The following is an 18,883-nucleotide window of genomic DNA, read 5'->3' as shown; positions in this document are numbered from 1 at the left end:
CGACATCTCTGACCTGTGCGTCTCATCATCAGCTGCAGCAGTACTTCTGGCGAGGTTGTTTGGAAAAAAAGATGCATATTCAAGGTGACATTTTCTGTTGGATGTCGCAACACTGTGTCGCCGGGGGTTTAAGAAGCACGGAGGAGCTTCACTGACGCGAGCGACAGGCTTGCTGATCACTCAAGGTCATGCAAAAGTCCAGTGTCCATATGGAAACCTTGGAGCGCCAGGTCAGACACTCCTCTGCACCTGTCCTCTTCTGCATGACCTCTGCCGAAGTCTCAGAAGCCAGTTATTGTGTTATTGTCACCTTTAAAGCACGAGATTTATTTCTTTGGAATTTCTTTCCCGATGTATCTCCCATCTTTCACAAGCGAGCAACCCAATGATTAGCCATGGAAACTCAGGAAAAACCCAGCCACTGGTTCCTGGGGGGGGTCTGCTTTATTTTCACACTCCATGATAAAAACCTAAACCAGAACCCACCCTCCCATACACACACGGTTTTACAAAATCAAGCCAACAAAGACCCAAATTAACCTAACGCAGTGACTGGGAACACTAGCGTTCCGCATCCTGGGTGACAGATCCGGACTGGGGGTCAGCAGTTTGTGTAGCTCAGACTCTCTGCTCGTATTTTTGCTCATGCTGCAAATACCAGAAAGTTATCTGCACTCCCGAGATCCTTTATTTTCTTTCTTTTAAAGGATCCCTCTTATCTAACTTGGGGAGGAATAAAAGTCCTTTATAATTATGCCCCCCTCCCCCTGAACTCTAGAGAATTGCTTTTTCTCATTCAGGACCAGTTGCTGCTGTAGTGGATGCATGACCCTCGAGTGAACACTTGGGGCAGCGTTTTGACGCTTTCCCTCCGAGGGATTAAGTATAACACATGACTCGCCGTGGCAGTGCAAACCGCTGAAAGGCATGTGAGCACTGCGTTTCGTACAGGAACCTGCACCTGTTTCCATTTGCATTGCAGCGGGATTGTGACAGTGAGCCAAGTCGCCACGCAGATGGAAATCTCTACCTGCACACCAGGCCGCCAGACAGAGCGAAACGTAAGCGGTGAAGAGGAAACTAGCAGCAGCCCCCACACACCAGGCCGGCCTGCCCAGTCTGTGGCAACACCTAGTCAAGTCAAGGCAAACATCATTGTTATCATGTCATTCATGCCAATATATTGCCAAATAGGGAAGGTGTTGCATGTTTGGACGAGGGGTGAATGGGAGAGAAAGAGAAATCCAAGGAACCACCTATTTATTGATATCATTGGTTTATTGGTGTGTTGAATGAATTTGACTAACATAACAACTTTAGATGCATGTTTGAGCCATAAAAATGCAACTGATAGAATATGCATGTAGCACGACCCTAACAATCTCTCCATGAACATTTAATCATTCACAATTTAATATTTTAATATTTAGCGCAGTAGGTAATACCAATAATGTAACCCTAACTGTCATTTGACAATATGCAGGCATACAGTGAATTGAAATAGCATTTCTCCAAACCTTTAAAAACTTTACACAGAATATGATGTCAGACATACACTCACCTAAAGGATTATTAGGAACACCTGTTCAATTTCTCATTAATGCAATTATCTAATCCACCAATCACATGGCAGTTGCTTCAATGCATTTAGGGGTGTGGTCCTGGTCAAGACAATCTCCTGAACTCCAAACTGAATGTCAGAATGGGAAAGAAAGGTGATTTAAGCAATTTTGAGCGTGGCATGGTTGTTGGTGCCAGACGGGCCGGTCTGAGTATTTCACAATCTGCTAAGTTACTGGGATTTTCACGCACAACCATTTCTAGGGTTTACAAAGAATGGTGTGCAAAGCGAAAAACATCCAGTATGCGGCAGTCCTGTGGGCGAAAATGCCTTGTTGATGCTAGAGGTCAGAGGAGAATGGGCCGACTGATTCAAGCTGATAGAAGAGCAACTTTGACTGAAATAACCACTCGTTACAACCGAGGTATGCAGCAAAGCATTTGTGAAGCCACAACACGCACAACCTTGAGGCGGATGGGCTACAACAGCAGAAGACCCCACCGGGTACCACTCATCTCCACTACAAATAGGAAAAAGAGGCTACAATTTGCACGAGCTCACCAAAATTGGACAGTTGAAGACTGGAAAAATGTTGCCTGGTCTGATGAGTCTCGATTTCTGTTGAGACATTCAAATGGTAGAGTCAGAATTTGGCGTAAACAGAATGAGAACATGGATCCATCATGCCTTGTTACCACTGTGCAGGCTGGTGGTGGTGGTGTAATGGTATGGGGGATGTTTTCTTGGCACACTTTAGGCCCCTTAGTGCCAATTGGGCATCGTTTAAATGCCACGGCCTACCTGAGCATTGTTTCTGACCATGTCCATCCCTTTATGACCACCATGTACCCATCCTCTGATGGCTACTTCCAGCAGGATAATGCACCATGTCACAAAGCTGGAATCATTTCAAATTGGTTTCTTGAACATGACAATGAGTTCACTGTACTAAAATGGCCCCCACAGTCATCAGATCTCAACCCAATAGAGCATCTTTGGGATGTGGTGGAACGGGAGCTTCGTGCCCTGGATGTGCATCCCACAAATCTCCATCAACTGCAAGATGCTATCCTATCAATATGGGCCAACATTTCTAAAGAATGCATTCAGCACCTTGTTGAATCAATGCCACGTAGAATTAAGGCAGTTCTGAAGGCGAAAGGGGGTCAAACACCGTATTAGTATGGTGTTCCTAATAATCCTTTAGGTGAGTGTACATAGACATACATAGACAACAATGAATAAATAAATATGCAGTAGAATTTTAAAGTAGGGCTATGCTGTGGGTACGATTCGTAAATGAAACAGTGAATATATGGAGTACAATGTAAGGCAATTATTCCATTGTGATGTGTTATTCTGCATGTGATGCAGAAAGTGACCAGTGCAGCTGGTTGATAAATTAATAGTTATGAAAGCTGTTGAGTGGAATTCCAAACAGGAGTCCTGAGGCGGAGGTGTTTCGGGAAAAGGCTGAATGACACACTGTAAAACACCTCAGGGTTTAAATCCTTCCATGGGGTACTTTTGTCAAAAATTTTCCTCACCCCCACCCAGGTTGCATCTACGTCGTTGTAGATTGTACCGCTACAATAACTCAATTAAAAGCAGTGACAGACTGCTAATCTGTTAATCTTTAGCACTATTAAGACAACGATGGTTGTTTGCCTGTAATGTCTGTCTCTTCAGCAGTGGTAACTACCTTCAACAGCCTTAAGTCACCTCAGTGCATGTGTTCTTATGTGGGGTGTTCTAGTTAATTAGCCAAAATGGCACTCTGATGCTGAAAAAAAATACATTCAAATTAAACAAAAAGTGACCCCACCCCCTCAATCTTGCTGCAAGTTAGCAGATGGGAAAAAGGTTATCAATGGATGCTATCATTAAAGAGACAGGCGTCATGTGTCATGGAGTCTGTATTTATACAGTCAGTGAGTGACGGGATGTTTATCCATTTAGTGACAGCCCAATGTGAAATCTTTCACAAACAGAGGTCCAGAGGGTACAAATTCAGACCAAGATTTTGTTTCAACCAATCAGTTGAATACTCTGTGACTGCGACTCTTTATACTCAACTGGTTGGTTGAAACAAAATCTTGGTCTGGATTTGTACTCTCTGGACCTGAAATCTCCACCTCTGGCCAGAAATGCAACATACAGAATTACCCGAGTTACATTTGAAACAGGTTTTTTGTATCGGTCATACACCTGTCACGCTTGTCATATGAGGACAGAGACATGTTCCTTTACCGGAGAGTTTATCTAAAGTAAAGCAATGTCAAAGTAAAGCAAGCAAACAGATAAATAGGAACAGATCCTGCTGCCAGAGTTAGTTCAATACATTTAGAAACATTCATTATTTGGTATTCAGTTAAAAAGCTTAAATATTTGGTAACGTTTTATATCAAGTGCACCTTCATAATGCATTCATTATGTATTCATAGAACATTCAGTGCAGTTTCATAATGTATTCATAGAACATTCATAAGCAGCATCCTAACATCCTTAACATCCTAACATCCCTTAACAGCTTTAATATACATTAATAACAAACATTATTATTGATTATACAATTATGATGTTTGTTATGTTATTATTATATAATGTTTCTTATTAATGTATATTACAGCTGTTAAGGATGTTAGGGTATACATACATGATGTTTATGAATGTTTTATGAATTCTTAATGAACACATTATGAAGGTGTACTGAATGTTTTATGAATGCAATATAAAAGCATTATGAAGGTGCAGTTAATGTGAAGTGTTACCAAATATTTTTAAAGTGTATTGTGACTACCTAACAGAACCATCACACTGAAATCATGCAAAGAGGCAAAGGCAGGATGCAGTGATAGACCTTGACTGTGCAGAAGTCTGAACTTATCTAAGCTGAGCTCAGTCTGTAGATTCCAGAAACCTGAAGGTGTGGATTATGAAGGGTTGAGACACTTTCACTTTGTTGACATAATAGGGTTGGTGAAGACAGACTGTCTGTCAATATTTGCTCCTGTTCTTGAAGTCTTTTTTTCATCAGTCACCGCTCACGACTTTTCTTTACAAATGATAAGTCATTTGCCAGAAGTTGACACTCTAAGTGAAGCTGTTAAAACCTTAATTTCCCTGTGACTCTTTAAAGAGCTTTCCAATATGGTTATCTGTAAGAGTGTCCATCTAAGGATAGATTTATGGGGTTTGGGTCCAGCTAGTCACCACTAGATCTGGCACTAAACATTTAACGAGGACATTGGGACTCCTCTCAGGCCATGCTAAAGTGGTTTTCTGACTGCTTGTCACTCCCTGTTCTTGAGATCCTTGACAGAATTTGTCAAAGACTGGACAAGGAATAGACAGAGAAGAGACTGGAACCTGATGGCAGATATGACAAAAACACATATGTTTTCACATTTGCCTGAGAAATTGCATTTTTATCTTTTTCGATATAACTCATGCAAAGTCCAAATGCAAAGGCATGTAATAGATTCTGAACATCTGAAAGCACATTGTTACACCCTGTACACATTCTTCGGATAGACCAAAATTAGCTGTCAATCCAGGAAACATTTCCCGAATGTTCTGTTTTTTTCCGGAATTACATAAGATACTGAAGGACACCAGGAAATTCCCGGCCATCCAGGTCCGCGTCATTCAGCCGTACAGTGCCAAATGCATCGGAGGGGCTGCGTGACGGGCTGGCAGAATTCCCGACCGGCCGTTAGGCGAGCGCGTGATTAATGTCTGCGGTATTCCTCGTGCTGACGTCCCGCCCAGGATTGGTGGAGAGCCTGAAACTGAGGCGAAGCCCTTGGCTCTGCATGCGCTCCTCATGCCTGCCTAGAGAATGGAGTCAGGGTGCTCAGAATGTCATGATTGGGTTTCAGTCTCCATCCACATCTCCTCCTTCACCAGTCTGAGTTCAGCTTTTCCTTGAGGGTGATGTGCAACTCAGTGGATCAGGATGCTGTGCCTGGGATCAAAAGGTCGCTAGTTCAAATCCCAGATTGGGCGGAGTGATTTCACTACTGGGTCCCTGAGCAGGGCCCTTAACCCCAACTAAATAAATAAAATGTTTTAAGGCCAAACCCCTATGAGGCTGGCTTATTTGGCTTAATTAGCCACATACAGTCTGCCTAACAGACCCCCCACCCCGTCCATCCCAGGGGGTGGCAGGATCTCATATTTAAGTTCCTCCTTACTGTTCTGCCCCAGCCTCTCTCTCTCGCTCTCTCTCGCCCGTGATGCCATTCGAGTGGAGTCTCCAGGCTGGACGCTCGCTGGTGCGCTGAATCACCAATCTGCCTTTAATCGTTATGACAACCCCGTCAGGAATCCTGAGTTTCCCCATGGAGCAGACGGAACGGACCGCCCTGAGATGGAGACAATTAAGCTGCTATTACACTTTAAGCTCCCCCCCTACGGTGCAAGGCAAAGGTGTGGAAATAAAGGGTGGCGGAGGTGAGCCGGTTTTTGGCGAGTGCGGCTGTCAGGATGGTGCTAAGCAGACATGACAGGGTGTGAGCGTAGTGGGACGTCCCCTGCTGCTTGATTATAATGGGTGAAAATTACCCCCCCCCCCACCCCCACCAGGTAGAGAGGCAGTTCCATCTCATTTTATATAGATGGTGATGGGATCCGTGCACGTTTATGTCATTTCCATCACAGGAAGTGAGGGGCATGAACCACATGGAACCAGTATGTTCACATCGCCCCGTTTTAGGTTTTGGTGGAGCAGAACATGATTCAGGACATGAGTATCTTGGGCAAAATACTTCTGACCTCAGTTGTTTACTGTCGTTAGAGTGCTGACACTGTAGTGCATTCAATTCGTGCCTCCTTCAATATTAGTCACAAATATATCTCTGCTGTGGCATTTTTGTTTGTAAACAGCGTGTTAAGAGCTATATTTATGAGTATGTTTTCAGAATCTCTGTGTTAAAACAACTTGCACAGATCCTGAAAAAAACGGTACCACTTGAACGTATGATAAATAAGTACTAATAAAATAATCAGACTGACTATTCATAATCATTTTATAAATGTTTATCAAGTGTACTTTGATATTATATTCTAAAATATCATCTAGCCATGGAGGGGTGTCTCAGAGATTACCTAGCAGTTATAATGCATGTCCTCGTGCCCTGTGTGATCACATACCCATTACCCTCCACCCACAGCGCAATGTTGACTATCTCTGGCTCTTAAGAGTTCTGCCCACGCAATATCATAGTATAAAATCGGCTCTGCCGGGCTTGGTTAAGTGTGTTTGTAAATGCCAGGCAGCTGGCGTGCCGCATACCATTGGCGCCGGTTTATTTGGCTTGAGCTGCGTTTGAGGGAGTCTGTCACATGTTGCTTCCAGATGATTGAGCCGCGCCTGCGTGTCTGCGTCACTGCGATGAAGGCGCTTTATTTATTTATTTTATTGATTTGAAAAGCATCACCGAGGAGCGATCTGATGGGGAACTATAAATAAAACAGCCAGTGGGAATCAGCCGAAGAATTAATCATGAACAATACACTTCTGAATTGCTAACAAATTTTTTCGTCTTGTTTTCTGCCAGTCTGTCTAGCAACAATTAACGTGCTTCTCTATCCTCACTAGTTCTTAAGCCTTTTAAAATTTATTCGGTTAATTCAAATTTTATATTACCTGTATTGTGTTATGATTATATTATTAAGGGAGATAAACTTTACGGGGAAACACGCACCTTCTGGGGAATACGCACCGGCATAGCTGACATGGTTAAAAATGTCTCGTAAGCTCCGTTATACAGGCAAGCACATGGGTGTGCAGTGAGTCACGCTGCGCGAGAATCAGCTGCCAGTTTTGTTTGCTATGGCGAGATTTGTACCTTGGGATACATTTAAAAGGGAACGCCGGTATTTCATCCGGGGAAGGGTATTCTTTTTTTTTTGGTGGGGGGGGGGGGGTTGTTAAATTTGGTTAAAACCTAAGAACCAAACCCTAATTATATACTGGGGGGACACGTCCCCCCAAAATTCAGCTGTGCTCACAATGTCCCCTCCCTCCCAATATATAGGCATATTATAATTACGACCTTAATTGATCCCCCCAATGTTGACTCCCTGGCTATACGGCCTTGGCCAGAGCACTGCAGTATGTTGGTGTTAATGTTAAAGCTGCAACCATACAATAACCGATGTTACATATCACTTATACCTGTTTAACTAGCCTACATAAATATTAATCCAACTATGTAACGATATGTTCTACTTGTGTAAATGCAACACGTTGACCTAAATATTTAGTCTGTATTGTGCAGGAAAATAATGTATGACAATTAACGAAGTCAGATGGCTGCCGAATAAATATACATAACTTATTTTAGGTCAGGCAGGTTTTCTCCGCGAGCTCCAACTTTCACCATCCGCTTAACTGTTTAATTTTAGCCAGGCAATTCCTCCGTATTATTTCTGTATCCAAATTCCTAATATAACCCACCCGTAAAAAAGTCTCTTGTCTCATAATTCAGAATTTAATTGAATTCATCCCATTGTCCTTCACCCATGGGGGAGTTTTGGCCTTAACACAAAAGCGAGGTTTGGGCCGTCGGTTCAAAGGCAGATGCAGAGCGACAAAGCGCAGGCAGCCTTTATTACGGTCCGTGATGCCCGTAACCCTCGCGTGTTTCCGTGGGTGTCAGCTTAAATCAAGCCGGAGTTGCCGGGCCATCGTCCCTGCTTTGTGCCGGCCCTATTCAAGCAGGTGTCACAAATGTGGGTGCTGTGTTTATTCATAGATCGCATTCGGATAATTAAACCTCATTTAACGTGCGGATCCCGCGCATTGTGCCGTGATTAAGGTTGTAATCTGTTTCGAAACTTGATGCGTATTCCACATAGGCGCGTCGCAAGGTCGCCGCTAAAAATGTATTATTTATCAAGGCTGGACAATCGTGGAACGAAACAGCTGTGCGCCTATAATAAAAAGCCGACAGAGGGCTCTGCGCTTGCAGACGAAGCGCTCTCCGTCTTTTGTTTCCGTAAAAAGGGGAGTACCGCGCCGCTTCCTCCCTTGTGAGGGAAGGCGATTGGTTTCCAGGCTCGTATAAAAACCTGCGAGCACTTGGCCGGGGTAGCGCAGTACTGGGACGTTGAGGAGGAGGGCTTTGTGAGAGAGGATACCTCGGCTTCTTGCTTTCCTGGAATTTGGTTGCGCATTGCCTGTATGCGTGTGTTGTCACTGAGGTCGGTGCTTTCAAGGACTATACCATAGCAAAAATCAATGAAGGAGAGAAGATCTAGCCAGAAATCACTGAAATCCAGGATGGATCCCAATCAGAGTGCCAAATGCAAAATAGTGGTGGTGGGAGACAGTCAGTGTGGAAAAACGGCATTACTTCACGTCTTTGCGAAGGACTGCTTCCCAGAGGTACGGTCAAGGATTTTCCACTTTAAACATATGGAAATAAAACTATATGAAACTACTATGCGGGGAACGGGATTGACATTGTCGGAAGATTATTTTGAATCGTGTTGCTGTTTTGGGAATAATGTCAGAAGGACAAAGTTGTGACATTCTCACTCCTGTCTGATAATGGGATGGATTTGTGTCTTTGGATTGTTTTGTCTAAAAGATCTAGAAGTATTAGCTATTTTATTTCGAGTCTGATTTAACTTGGTCATGGCTGTGTGTAACTGGTTGCTTAACCTGCTTCTGTTTTCTAGAACTACGTGCAGACAGTATTTGAAAATTATACTGCGAGTTTTGAAATCGACAAGAAAAGGATTGAGCTCAGTTTGTGGGACACCTCAGGTAAGTCAACTTTTTTGGTGGGGGCGGTGTGGGGTAAAAGAATAAATGGTTTTCATGTGTTTCCATTGTATATATACAACGCGGATAACTGGATGAGAATTCGTATGTTTGTAGGGGCTCAGGTTTTTTGTTCATAGAGTATTTGCATTTATGGGAAATGTTTGGGATCTGAACCGCACTTGCGGCGACCGTATCGCTTTTTATGGTGATGAGAAGAGCCGACAGGGGATCGCTTCCTGTGACTCTATGATGTAGCCTATACCCAGATCTTATTTGGTGTTTTCTGTGTGTGGGTCTTCCCATGACTGGCTTCGGTCATCCTTTGTAGGCTAAATACGGCATGATACAGCATTTGCCGTCCGTTAGCACCCCCCCCATCTCACACACACACACACACACACACACACACACACACACCCGTCTTTAAACGGGACAGGGTGGATAGGCTATTCCATACGTCGGGATATCCCCTAGGTCGGAACAGGGTGGATATTTCCTACGACGCTACGGGGTGCTTGTTCCTTATGTTGGGGCAGGGTGGATATATCCTGTGTCACTAAACGCTTGTTAAACCCTGCTCTCGGTCGAGAGTCGGCGTGTGTCAGACCTGCCCCGGCTTGTCCGAAGCTCCGGCGCGTCTCTTGGGACGAGTGACGCGCCTCGGTATGCGTGGAATGGGGTGATCCAAGTAGGACGGGGGATATAGCGCTTGAAGACCAACAGCAGGACAACCTTAATCACATAGCCCCTATTCAAGACGATGCTGGGAATTGACGCCAAATTATTTCCCGTCCCAAATCCGTAATGTGACTTCCCAGTATACCAGTAACGATTTTTGGTGGCGTTGGAATGTTTTCATACATTTGGAATGTGTGCTCGGAGCCATTAATAGGTCGTGAGCAAATAAATACCTATATAGTAAAAGCCTTGGTATGAAGTACAAGGTCATATACATACAGTACCTGTTACACACACACACACACACACAGAACCCTTAGTTTTTGTAACTTGTAACAGGTGATTTCTGACTGAGGGTGACGAGAGTTTTACTGAGGCTTGAGTAGGATCCCCGCACTTACATTCTGAGTAAACACACACATTTGTGGTAAATACATGTCTCACACAGTCTGATGCACTGTGCCATTATGTAGGACCAAGCAATTGTGTGACGTTAACAGGTTTCCCCCGTGATTTACAGCTGTGGCGGAGCCTCTCTGACACATAAGGTGGGCTTTTGTGGACCTAGCAGCGCCTCGCTAGACCAATCCATCACTGTCCCTTGGCAGAAGGATGGGCCGGGCAGCTTTTTCGGAGGCTTGGGGGGGGGGGGGGGGGGCAGCAGCGGCACATCAAGCATTAGCTTGGGGCTAGAGGTGGATGGTGACCCCCCCGACCCAGGAATTCCTCTGACGAGGAGTTTCGCTTTGCCAGAAGACTTTGGTGCTTGGGAAACTCATGAGCCTGGGTTTGGGGTTGGGGGGGTGCTTATGTGGAATACAATAGCTAGAGAAAACCCTGAGCTTAGAGGACCCCTCCCCCCCAATAAGCTCTCAGGTTTGGAGGGGGGGGGGTGCGTTTCCCCCGGCACTGCTTGTATTGAAAAGCACGAGTAAGGTTACCCTGGCGACTCTGCGCGTGGCCCACCTGCCCGCACTGCTGAGGGGCTTCACTGGAGCAGGACGTGGTGGTGGGGGGCAGCCTCTGGTCTGGGACGCCACGCCCGTAGCGAGTACATCACACGCTGCTCAAAATCCTGCCTCGGTTGCCTTGTCTCTGGATATTCCGGAATATTCCTCAGCAAAGTATTTGTGAGGAGTGCGCCCCCTGAAAGCCCATTGCCCTACATCTATAAAGAATGGCCTGGGGGGGGGGGGGGGAGGGGGCTTTCAGGTGTTCCCCTTCCTCAGATAACAACTGAACCACCCTTTTTCTGTCTGCCTGCCCCAGCACTTAAAATTATAATCACCAGAGCAATACCCGGAAGCTTGGGGCTGTAGGACCAGCCCCCCTTTGAAGGCCCTTCATCAAACACACAGTCCCCATCGATATATATGCTCCCCCCTGCCCAGGGTGTGTGTCCCCCCCTCCCCCACCTTAAGTGCTAGGCCACCCATTCTCCTTCCATTTATCTGTGCAGCAGTTAATGAGGCCCAGCTGTCAGTCAGGCCATAATCAAAAAACTGATTTGGAAAGAGCTGGAAAGGTATTAGCACCCGGGTCGATCCCTCCAGAGGGTCCCTGGCAGAGGAGGACGCACGCGGAGCCAGTCTTTGGTGAGAGGAGGGAAAGTCTTCTTTCCAGTCTCCCCAGTCTGGTTTTCTAATGGGAGAGCTCAAACTTTTAACTGGGCACAGCAGTCCCAAACCATTGTAACCTCTCAAAACTCCCTTTTCCCATCACTATCCTGATTTAACCAAGTTTAAGCTTGGAGAACCGGCTGGCTGATAAACTTTAACCATGACCACAGTTTGCACCCTGCTTTTTTAAACAGGGTCATTCTGCTTTTATTCTCTGAGGGAGGGGGGTTGGGCAGCCAGTCGATCTTGAACACCCAGAGGTTTTTTTTCTCCTTAGTCGTGAGTTTTGGGTTCCTCTCCTCCGTTGTCTTCTGGCATTCTTTCTTTCGTTCTTTCTTTTTTTCTTTTCTCCCTGTTTCATGAACCATTTTGTATGCATGATGCAGTATTGTACTGTCACACACTCTCAAGTGCCTTGGTGCAGCTGTGTTGTGAAAGGCACTATATAAAAATAAATGGAATTGAATTTATCTGTTCAAATGGCGTGCATCACGTTCTCCGCTTAGACTGACAGTCGTAGGGGGCGGTCTCGGTTAATCCGGGAGTGTAGGGAGCGTGGGGCTTGCCCGTCTGCGCTGGGAAAATTGAAGCAGCATGCTGCACATTCCTCAGGCGGAGGGCTGGGTTTTTGCAGCACAAAGGAGCGTCTGTGGGCTCTGACAGAGAAGACCCGCCTGCCTGAAACTGGCTGATTCCTAAGGAATCGGCCGTCACCGTGCCTTTAATGCAGATAATGGGGCGAAAATATTCTCAGGTGTGGAAGCGGGAAGAAGGGAGGGCCGGGCTGCCTGTGGAATGTGGGGGCTGTCAGCGTTTTGCAGGCGGTGAACCCCCCGCAGGTTTAAGCTGTTTAAAGTACCCGGAGCTGTAATGCATTTAGCTGGGGCCCTGTTTCAGCTACAGACACATCTGAGAAGGGGAGCGAGATTCCCTGGCCAACTCACAGTCAGTTATGATTTATTGGAGAGCTGTTATAACAGTGCAGAAACAAATGATCCATCCATCCATCCATCTTGGATGGAAGCGGTCTGACCTCTGCTCTGGGAGCTGGTGTTTCCAGCCCCTAGATGGTTTAGTTCTGCTTGTACTGGTTATGGGCCACAGTGTACTGGTGGTGACTGGTGAATGATTGGATCTTAACCAGTAAGCCATTGGTTCCAGGCCCTGTTGTCCTTTGCTCCTCTTGTTTAAAGGTGAACTTGAAAAAAAAGTTTATAGGCACACTTTGTTTTGCCCTGAGATTGGGGGGGGGGGAGTCATGTGTCAGAAATGAAGTAAAAGTGAAAACGAGTAAAAGACCTTTTCTGGTTTGACAGGCATCATGCTTAGCTAGCAGTGAATGGAGAATCAGCTGTTTGTCTTTGTCTGTCTGTGTATTTTTGTTTTGTGTGTCTGTCTGCGTCAGTCTGTGTATCTTTCTGGTTCTGTGCATCATCAGAACAAACTTTTTTTAACCACGTGTGACCCATCAATATCAAGCAGACGGCCTTCCTCTTTAGAGGCTGAGGTTAAAATGTCATATAGAAGCATGAAACCCTTGGTGCAAAACACGCACACACACATATATATACACACACATACGCACACATAGACACACACACACACACACGCACACACACATATATATACACACACATACGCACACATAGACACACACACACACACACGCACACACACACATACATACACACACACACATATACACTTTTATTTCTATGGGGAAAACATGACAACCTTAACCCCCTACCCAACCCTAACATTAACCACAAATAACCAAACAAAATAACAAGACTTTTGGCATTTTTCCTTTTTTTTTCATTCACAGATCTTTGTGGGGACCTGAAAAATGGTGCCCACAACTCCAAAAAACAGGTTTTTATTACATTGTGGTGGACATTTGGTCCCCATAACATAATATAAACCTAATCCACACAAACATACAGTTAACTAAACTTTAGCTAAACACCGGCATGTGCCATGGTCAGAACTTCACCAGGCATCGGATTGGCACAGAGATAACACTGTTAAACTGGAATACAGGGATGTCTTTTTTAGTATTTCTAGTATGTATTTAACAAGCAAAACACTACTCAGACATGAAAATGTTTAATTGTAATTCCTCTGGATTTTTCTGCAAAAGATGAAGTGGTCTTTACTGGTTTTTGTGGACCCGTACTGGTGGAAGGAGTTGGGATTGCCCCGCTCTCACTGTCTCTGGGGAATTTGTCTCGGACACCGGGCCGTCACATGGGATCATCGCAAACTGATGATGTCAGCACCCTCTTATGGGAAATCATTCACTCCCACATACATATTTCTCATCCTCTTGTTTGCTCACAGCACTGGAAGCTGAGTCTGGGGGGTGAGATATTCGCGGTGGTTTCTGCTCTGTGGTTTCCCAGCTCTCTGTGTGGTATGGAGGGAGCTGTTTGATGAAACTCAGGCCACCACAGATATATACAACTTACAGCAAACCTCCCCTCCAGACCGTTTAGATTAACTGTGCACAGACAGGGCACGGGGGGTGGAGGATGAAGGGGGGGGGGACGGGGGGTTGGGGTCAGCGACTGCTCGCGCGTATGGTGTAAATCTGGGCTCGCAGGAGTCCCCGCCCAGAGGACTTTTATACTTGAACAAACAGAATTCCCCGGATTCCTGAAGGCCGTGTTGCTTTATTTGTGGGTAGTTCAGATTCCCCAGCGACGCTGGCTGGGGGAGTCACCTTAACTCGATGTGACACCCCCGCCATGCTCTGTTGCTTTAGGCACCCTCACAGTTTTCCACCCATCGTTGGAAAGCAGATAAAACATTTTATAAAACAGATTTTTTAGATTCTTTTCTTACTGTGGGGATTTTGCCCAATCAGCCCAAAAGATCAACAATCGTTTTGGTTGTTTTAGTTTGTGCTTAACAGGCCAGTCTGCTGCCACTGTCACTGACATGGCTGATCTTTACACTCCGTGGGCTTTCAACGCAACTCAAAAAGTAAATCTTTATAAATTATTTTTTAAAGGGGAAACAGCTCTCTCCATGGCTGAGATAAATTAATCTACCTCTTTTTGGCGGAGCTGCTGACGGTGTGACCGATCGTGTGCTTTCTGGGAGACTAAGAGGTCTCTGAACGGCTTGAGTAATTGCTGGGGCTGTCTGGCCCAACTCTTCGGCTGGAGGGGGCGGGGGGGTAAGATCCATTCCATTGCTGGATGCAAATAAGGCTCAAATCTTCCTCAGGGGACAGGCCGAGGGGGTCAGACGGCTGAGATGACTCGCACTGATGCGGAAGTGGCTAATTAATGCCTAATGCTATGACCCCTGCTCCAGCAATGGTTAAGGCCACAGATTCAGGCTCCCTAACCCCTTAATGGGAATCCAGCTGTACAAATGGGTTAAATGATTAGTAATCATGATTCGTAATCCAGTATAAAAGTACCATCCAGGTTCAGTGAGTGTGGCATGCCGGTCCCCAGTGACCCTGCTGAACTTTTCTGAATGTCACTGCAGGCCTTAGGTGTCCCTTTCATACCCCTTGCTGATCCGCCCCCCACCCCCGGCTTCATGTTTTACAGGGTCTCCGTATTACGACAACGTGCGGCCACTTTCGTACCCGGACTCAGATGCCGTCCTCATCTGCTTCGACATCAGCCGGCCGGAGACGCTTGACAGCGTGCAGAAGAAGGTGGGCAGGAAGAACGACGGGTGGTTAGGGGCTTTAAGGTGGAGGAAGTGAAAAATTCAGCTTGTTTCATGTATATTTTAAGAAGTCACTTGACCTGCAGCAGGTCAAGTGACTTTGGACAACCCATGGGGGGAGTTATATGAAGCAGGAAGGGGTGGGGGGGCTTTGGACTCCTTTTCAACCATGACAAAACAGCTTAACCAGTAAGTGAGGTAATTGAAAAGGTCGTAATGGTCATAGCTTTGCCAGCATGCACTGCTGTCTCGGCCAACCTTTGACCTTTAACCTTATCATCATCCAGTCTTCCTCCGCCAGCGGTTAGATCACCCTGGCCTTTTGCGTTTGAAATGCGGGAATGCCCCTGGGGATACTCTCAGTGTGGACTTTCCTCCAAGCTGCCTCTTCTAACGTTCATCTCCCTGACTCCCGCAGTGGAAGGGTGAGATCCAGGAGTTCTGTCCCAACACCAAGATTCTGCTGGTGGGCTGCAAATCCGACCTGCGCACCGATCTGACCACGCTGGTGGAACTGTCCAATCACAGGCAGACCCCCGTGTCATATGATCAGGTGAGTGTCATTCCTCACTGGACGAGTCTGTGTGGCTGAACACAGCTGCTGACACACAGACATGTCTAAATGTAAAAGCAGCTCCTATCCCCCTTTCCCATTTTTAATATCCCAACTTCTGAGCTGTTGAATCTGAATACTAAAGGATTCTGACCAGAGAGTCCTTCCTTCGGCCCTTTGATTGATGACATCTTAGGCTTAACCTTCTTCGCATAAATTATCAGCAGCTGCCCTTCTCGCACTGCCTTAGGCTATTTTAAATGATGTGCCTAAATCACGTGTAGGCTGGTTTCTGCATGTTGCTCTTCTATAGGTGAGGTCTAAGTCCAGCTCTCAGCTTGTACCAGAGCTGTCCATTACAGTGCCTGAAGAGTAGTCTCTCATGTCTACAAGTTTTTAGGTCATAAATTCGATGAGAGACAGACATAGAGACGACATGTGTGATGTAAATTTTGTGTGGTGATATTGCTGGCTGCTTAGTGGATGATTACATGCAAAGTAGCTGAGGCAGGGCCAGGGGTTAATTAGCTGGGTGTGGTTAAGATCCTTCTGCTGCCGGGATGTGAACCTGAACACTTTGGCTGCTTGTCTGTGGACTGACTCTACTGCTGTCTTCCAGGGCTCCAACATGGCCAAGCAGATGGGCGCCCCCTACATCGAGTGCTCGGCACTGCAGTCGGAGAACAGCGTGCGGGACATCTTCCACATGGCCACGCTGGCGAGCGTCAACAAGAACAACAAGCATGTGAAACGCAGCAAGACAACTCGCAGCACCAAGCGCATCTCGCATATGCCTGGGCGGGCGGAGCTCGGTACTGTGCCCACAGACCTCCGTAAGGACAAAGCCAAGAGCTGCGTGGTCATGTGATGCATTGGGAACAACTGGGTTACCGTGGCGAAGGCAGAGCAGGGTGCTAGGACGTCAACCCGGCCCCCCCACTGGGGCCACCTCGATCCAACTGACCATCAAGCAAACTTGAGAGATGGCAGGTGGCTGTTTCTGCACTTTAAAGCATCCACTGTCCACCCCCAGTCCCACCCCCTCGGTTGTTGGTCTGACGTAAGCTGGAACATAAGGTGCCAAATGAACGACCCTGAGTGGATGCCCACAGGAGAGACTTTGGCGAAAGCTGATTGGTGCATCCGAGATGCCCCGCCCATGTCTGCCCCCCAGCTTTTGAACATACCCCCAAAAGGAAACTATTGGGTCCACTTCTCTAACCCCTTCCCAGACCCTGCTGGTGACCTTCTGTGACCTCTCGGGGGGGGGGAGGGGGTCAAACCCTATTCTTATCGCCTGCAGGAGGTAAATGGGAGTCGTCAGATCCCTTCCTATGATGAAAGATGTGAAAACTGGGATTCCTTTGGAGGGCCATTCTCCTCAGGGGTGGGGGAGAACCCCCTCACTCTCACACAGGAGAGGCAAGCGCCTTCCTTGCACTTATGACAGAGGTGGACAATGAAGGACTACGTGAATCACTGTGGTTTAGAATCAGCTCTTCAGGATTTTAGTTCTTCCTCAATGCCATCCCCAGTCCGTCGAGTGGAATGAGGAACCTCTCTCTGCATGCCGCACCGCGACATCACTCCAGGTGTGAAAACCTGTGCCGCTCACATTCACAACTCAGAGAACATTACGCTCCAAACCAATTTTTTTTTTTGTTTTCCAACCAAAGATCTGTGTCGAATTCCCCCGGAAGCTTCCGCACGCTTCTTAATTTAATTACGCTCTTGACCAGCGTTCAGCCAAGCCTTGACGTGTCACCATGGCAACAGGGTATTGTAGGATACGCCGGTGTGTTTCGTGGGCTCGCCCTAGCCTGCGGTCGGCCTCCATGCCAGTGCCTGAGTGTGATGTGTGCGTGTGGAAACATGCATCAGCCAATCAGAGGGCACCCTTTCTCATCCTCCCTCCTTGCCACCTCCTCATCATCCACGAGACAACCTCAGACAAATTCCTGTCCCGCTGTACCCTTGTTTTCCCTATACGGGGGGGTCTTTGACTATGCAATGCATATAGTTTTCTTCAGATCCACGTTGGGTCATCGGAAACACACCACTTACCGCTGGAACACACTCCTGTGCAGGTTTTTACAGGCTTTTGTGAGGGATCGAGAAAACGGAGACTGAGTTTTTTTACTCCGTTAAAGAGGCTCCTCTGCCGGGTGAGCATTTGGATGTGCTTTTGTCTGTGTTACAAGCCGCCGGTCGCACTTTCATCAAAATGAGGCTTCACCTGATGCAGCGAGCTGCCTTTCTGCTAATTGGGCCTGTTCCTGGACTGCTTTCACCGTGATGCCCCGATTATCCTCAGGGGGCAGTATTATCAGCTAGCTGGCTATGCTTTCAATTTCAATGTTAAAAACGAAAAAACACGAATGAACGAAATTTTAAGTTATGGAAGTGTGTTAAAACTGTAGAGCCTCATCGTTTTCTGAATGTCTGTTTGTATGTCTGTTCCATTGATGTTTTAGCAGTATTTATTGAAGTATCTATTTTTCCCCTTTGAAATAAATCCAGAAAAAATGTTTGTGGTATGGTATCTTTGTTTTTTCTCAAACATAATTAACCTCTTATGGGTTTAAAGAAGCTTGAGGGCTATGATACTGCAATGCAATGAATTAAATACATCATGTACTTATACAAATGGTCTCCTGTAGTCAAAACTATAGAAGAAAAATATAAATGGAAATAGCTGAAACTCATTTAAAGTGGCAGTGGACTTATTCTGGTCATATGCTAACGTTAATGAACAGCTAGCCCACTTTCATTTGCCCTAATTTTGAAGGTTTTTTGAGACTTGTATAGCTTAAAGGTTTGGGTCCAGTGCTGTGTGGCTATAGGCTGGTAAATAAACATGTTATTTTGAAGCTCAGCCACAGCTGTGAAGAGAACTGCTTAAGATGGAAAACAGGGAACACGGGTAAGGTGTGTCACATGCAAACATTTAGGTACAATTTGTCCCAGAAGGCAAATTCAGTAAAGACTTGGGGAGGAAGGGGGTG

The 18,883-nt window shown here is 46.2% G+C and overlaps 1 protein-coding gene across 4 annotated transcripts in view; it reads left to right on the top strand.

Annotated features, from left to right (window-relative positions):
- rnd3b (Rho family GTPase 3b) overlaps positions 1–18,408 on the top strand; it is a 38,481-nt gene extending 20,073 nt beyond the window's left edge. For 3 of the 4 annotated variants that reach the window (XM_023822364.2, XM_072717515.1, XM_072717517.1), the window contains 4 exons: positions 9,251–9,338; positions 15,202–15,311; positions 15,744–15,878; positions 16,498–18,408. In XM_023822364.2, the coding sequence (XP_023678132.1) occupies positions 9,251–9,338; positions 15,202–15,311; positions 15,744–15,878; positions 16,498–16,746 (582 nt within the window). In that variant the 3' untranslated portion in view covers positions 16,747–18,408. Of the gene's footprint in view, positions 1–7,489; positions 8,955–9,250; positions 9,339–15,201; positions 15,312–15,743; positions 15,879–16,497 lie in introns of those variants that run through there. The other variant, XM_023822362.2, reaches the window with a different exon arrangement.
- The last annotated feature ends 475 nt before the right edge of the window (positions 18,409–18,883 follow it).

The sequence above is a fragment of the Paramormyrops kingsleyae genome, chromosome 1 (genome assembly GCF_048594095.1).
Source record: "Paramormyrops kingsleyae isolate MSU_618 chromosome 1, PKINGS_0.4, whole genome shotgun sequence".
In the NCBI taxonomy this organism is placed as follows: Eukaryota; Metazoa; Chordata; class Actinopteri; order Osteoglossiformes; family Mormyridae; genus Paramormyrops; species Paramormyrops kingsleyae.
The sequence above is the reverse complement of the archived record's forward strand: the minus strand, read 5'-3'. Positions and strand labels throughout refer to the sequence as shown.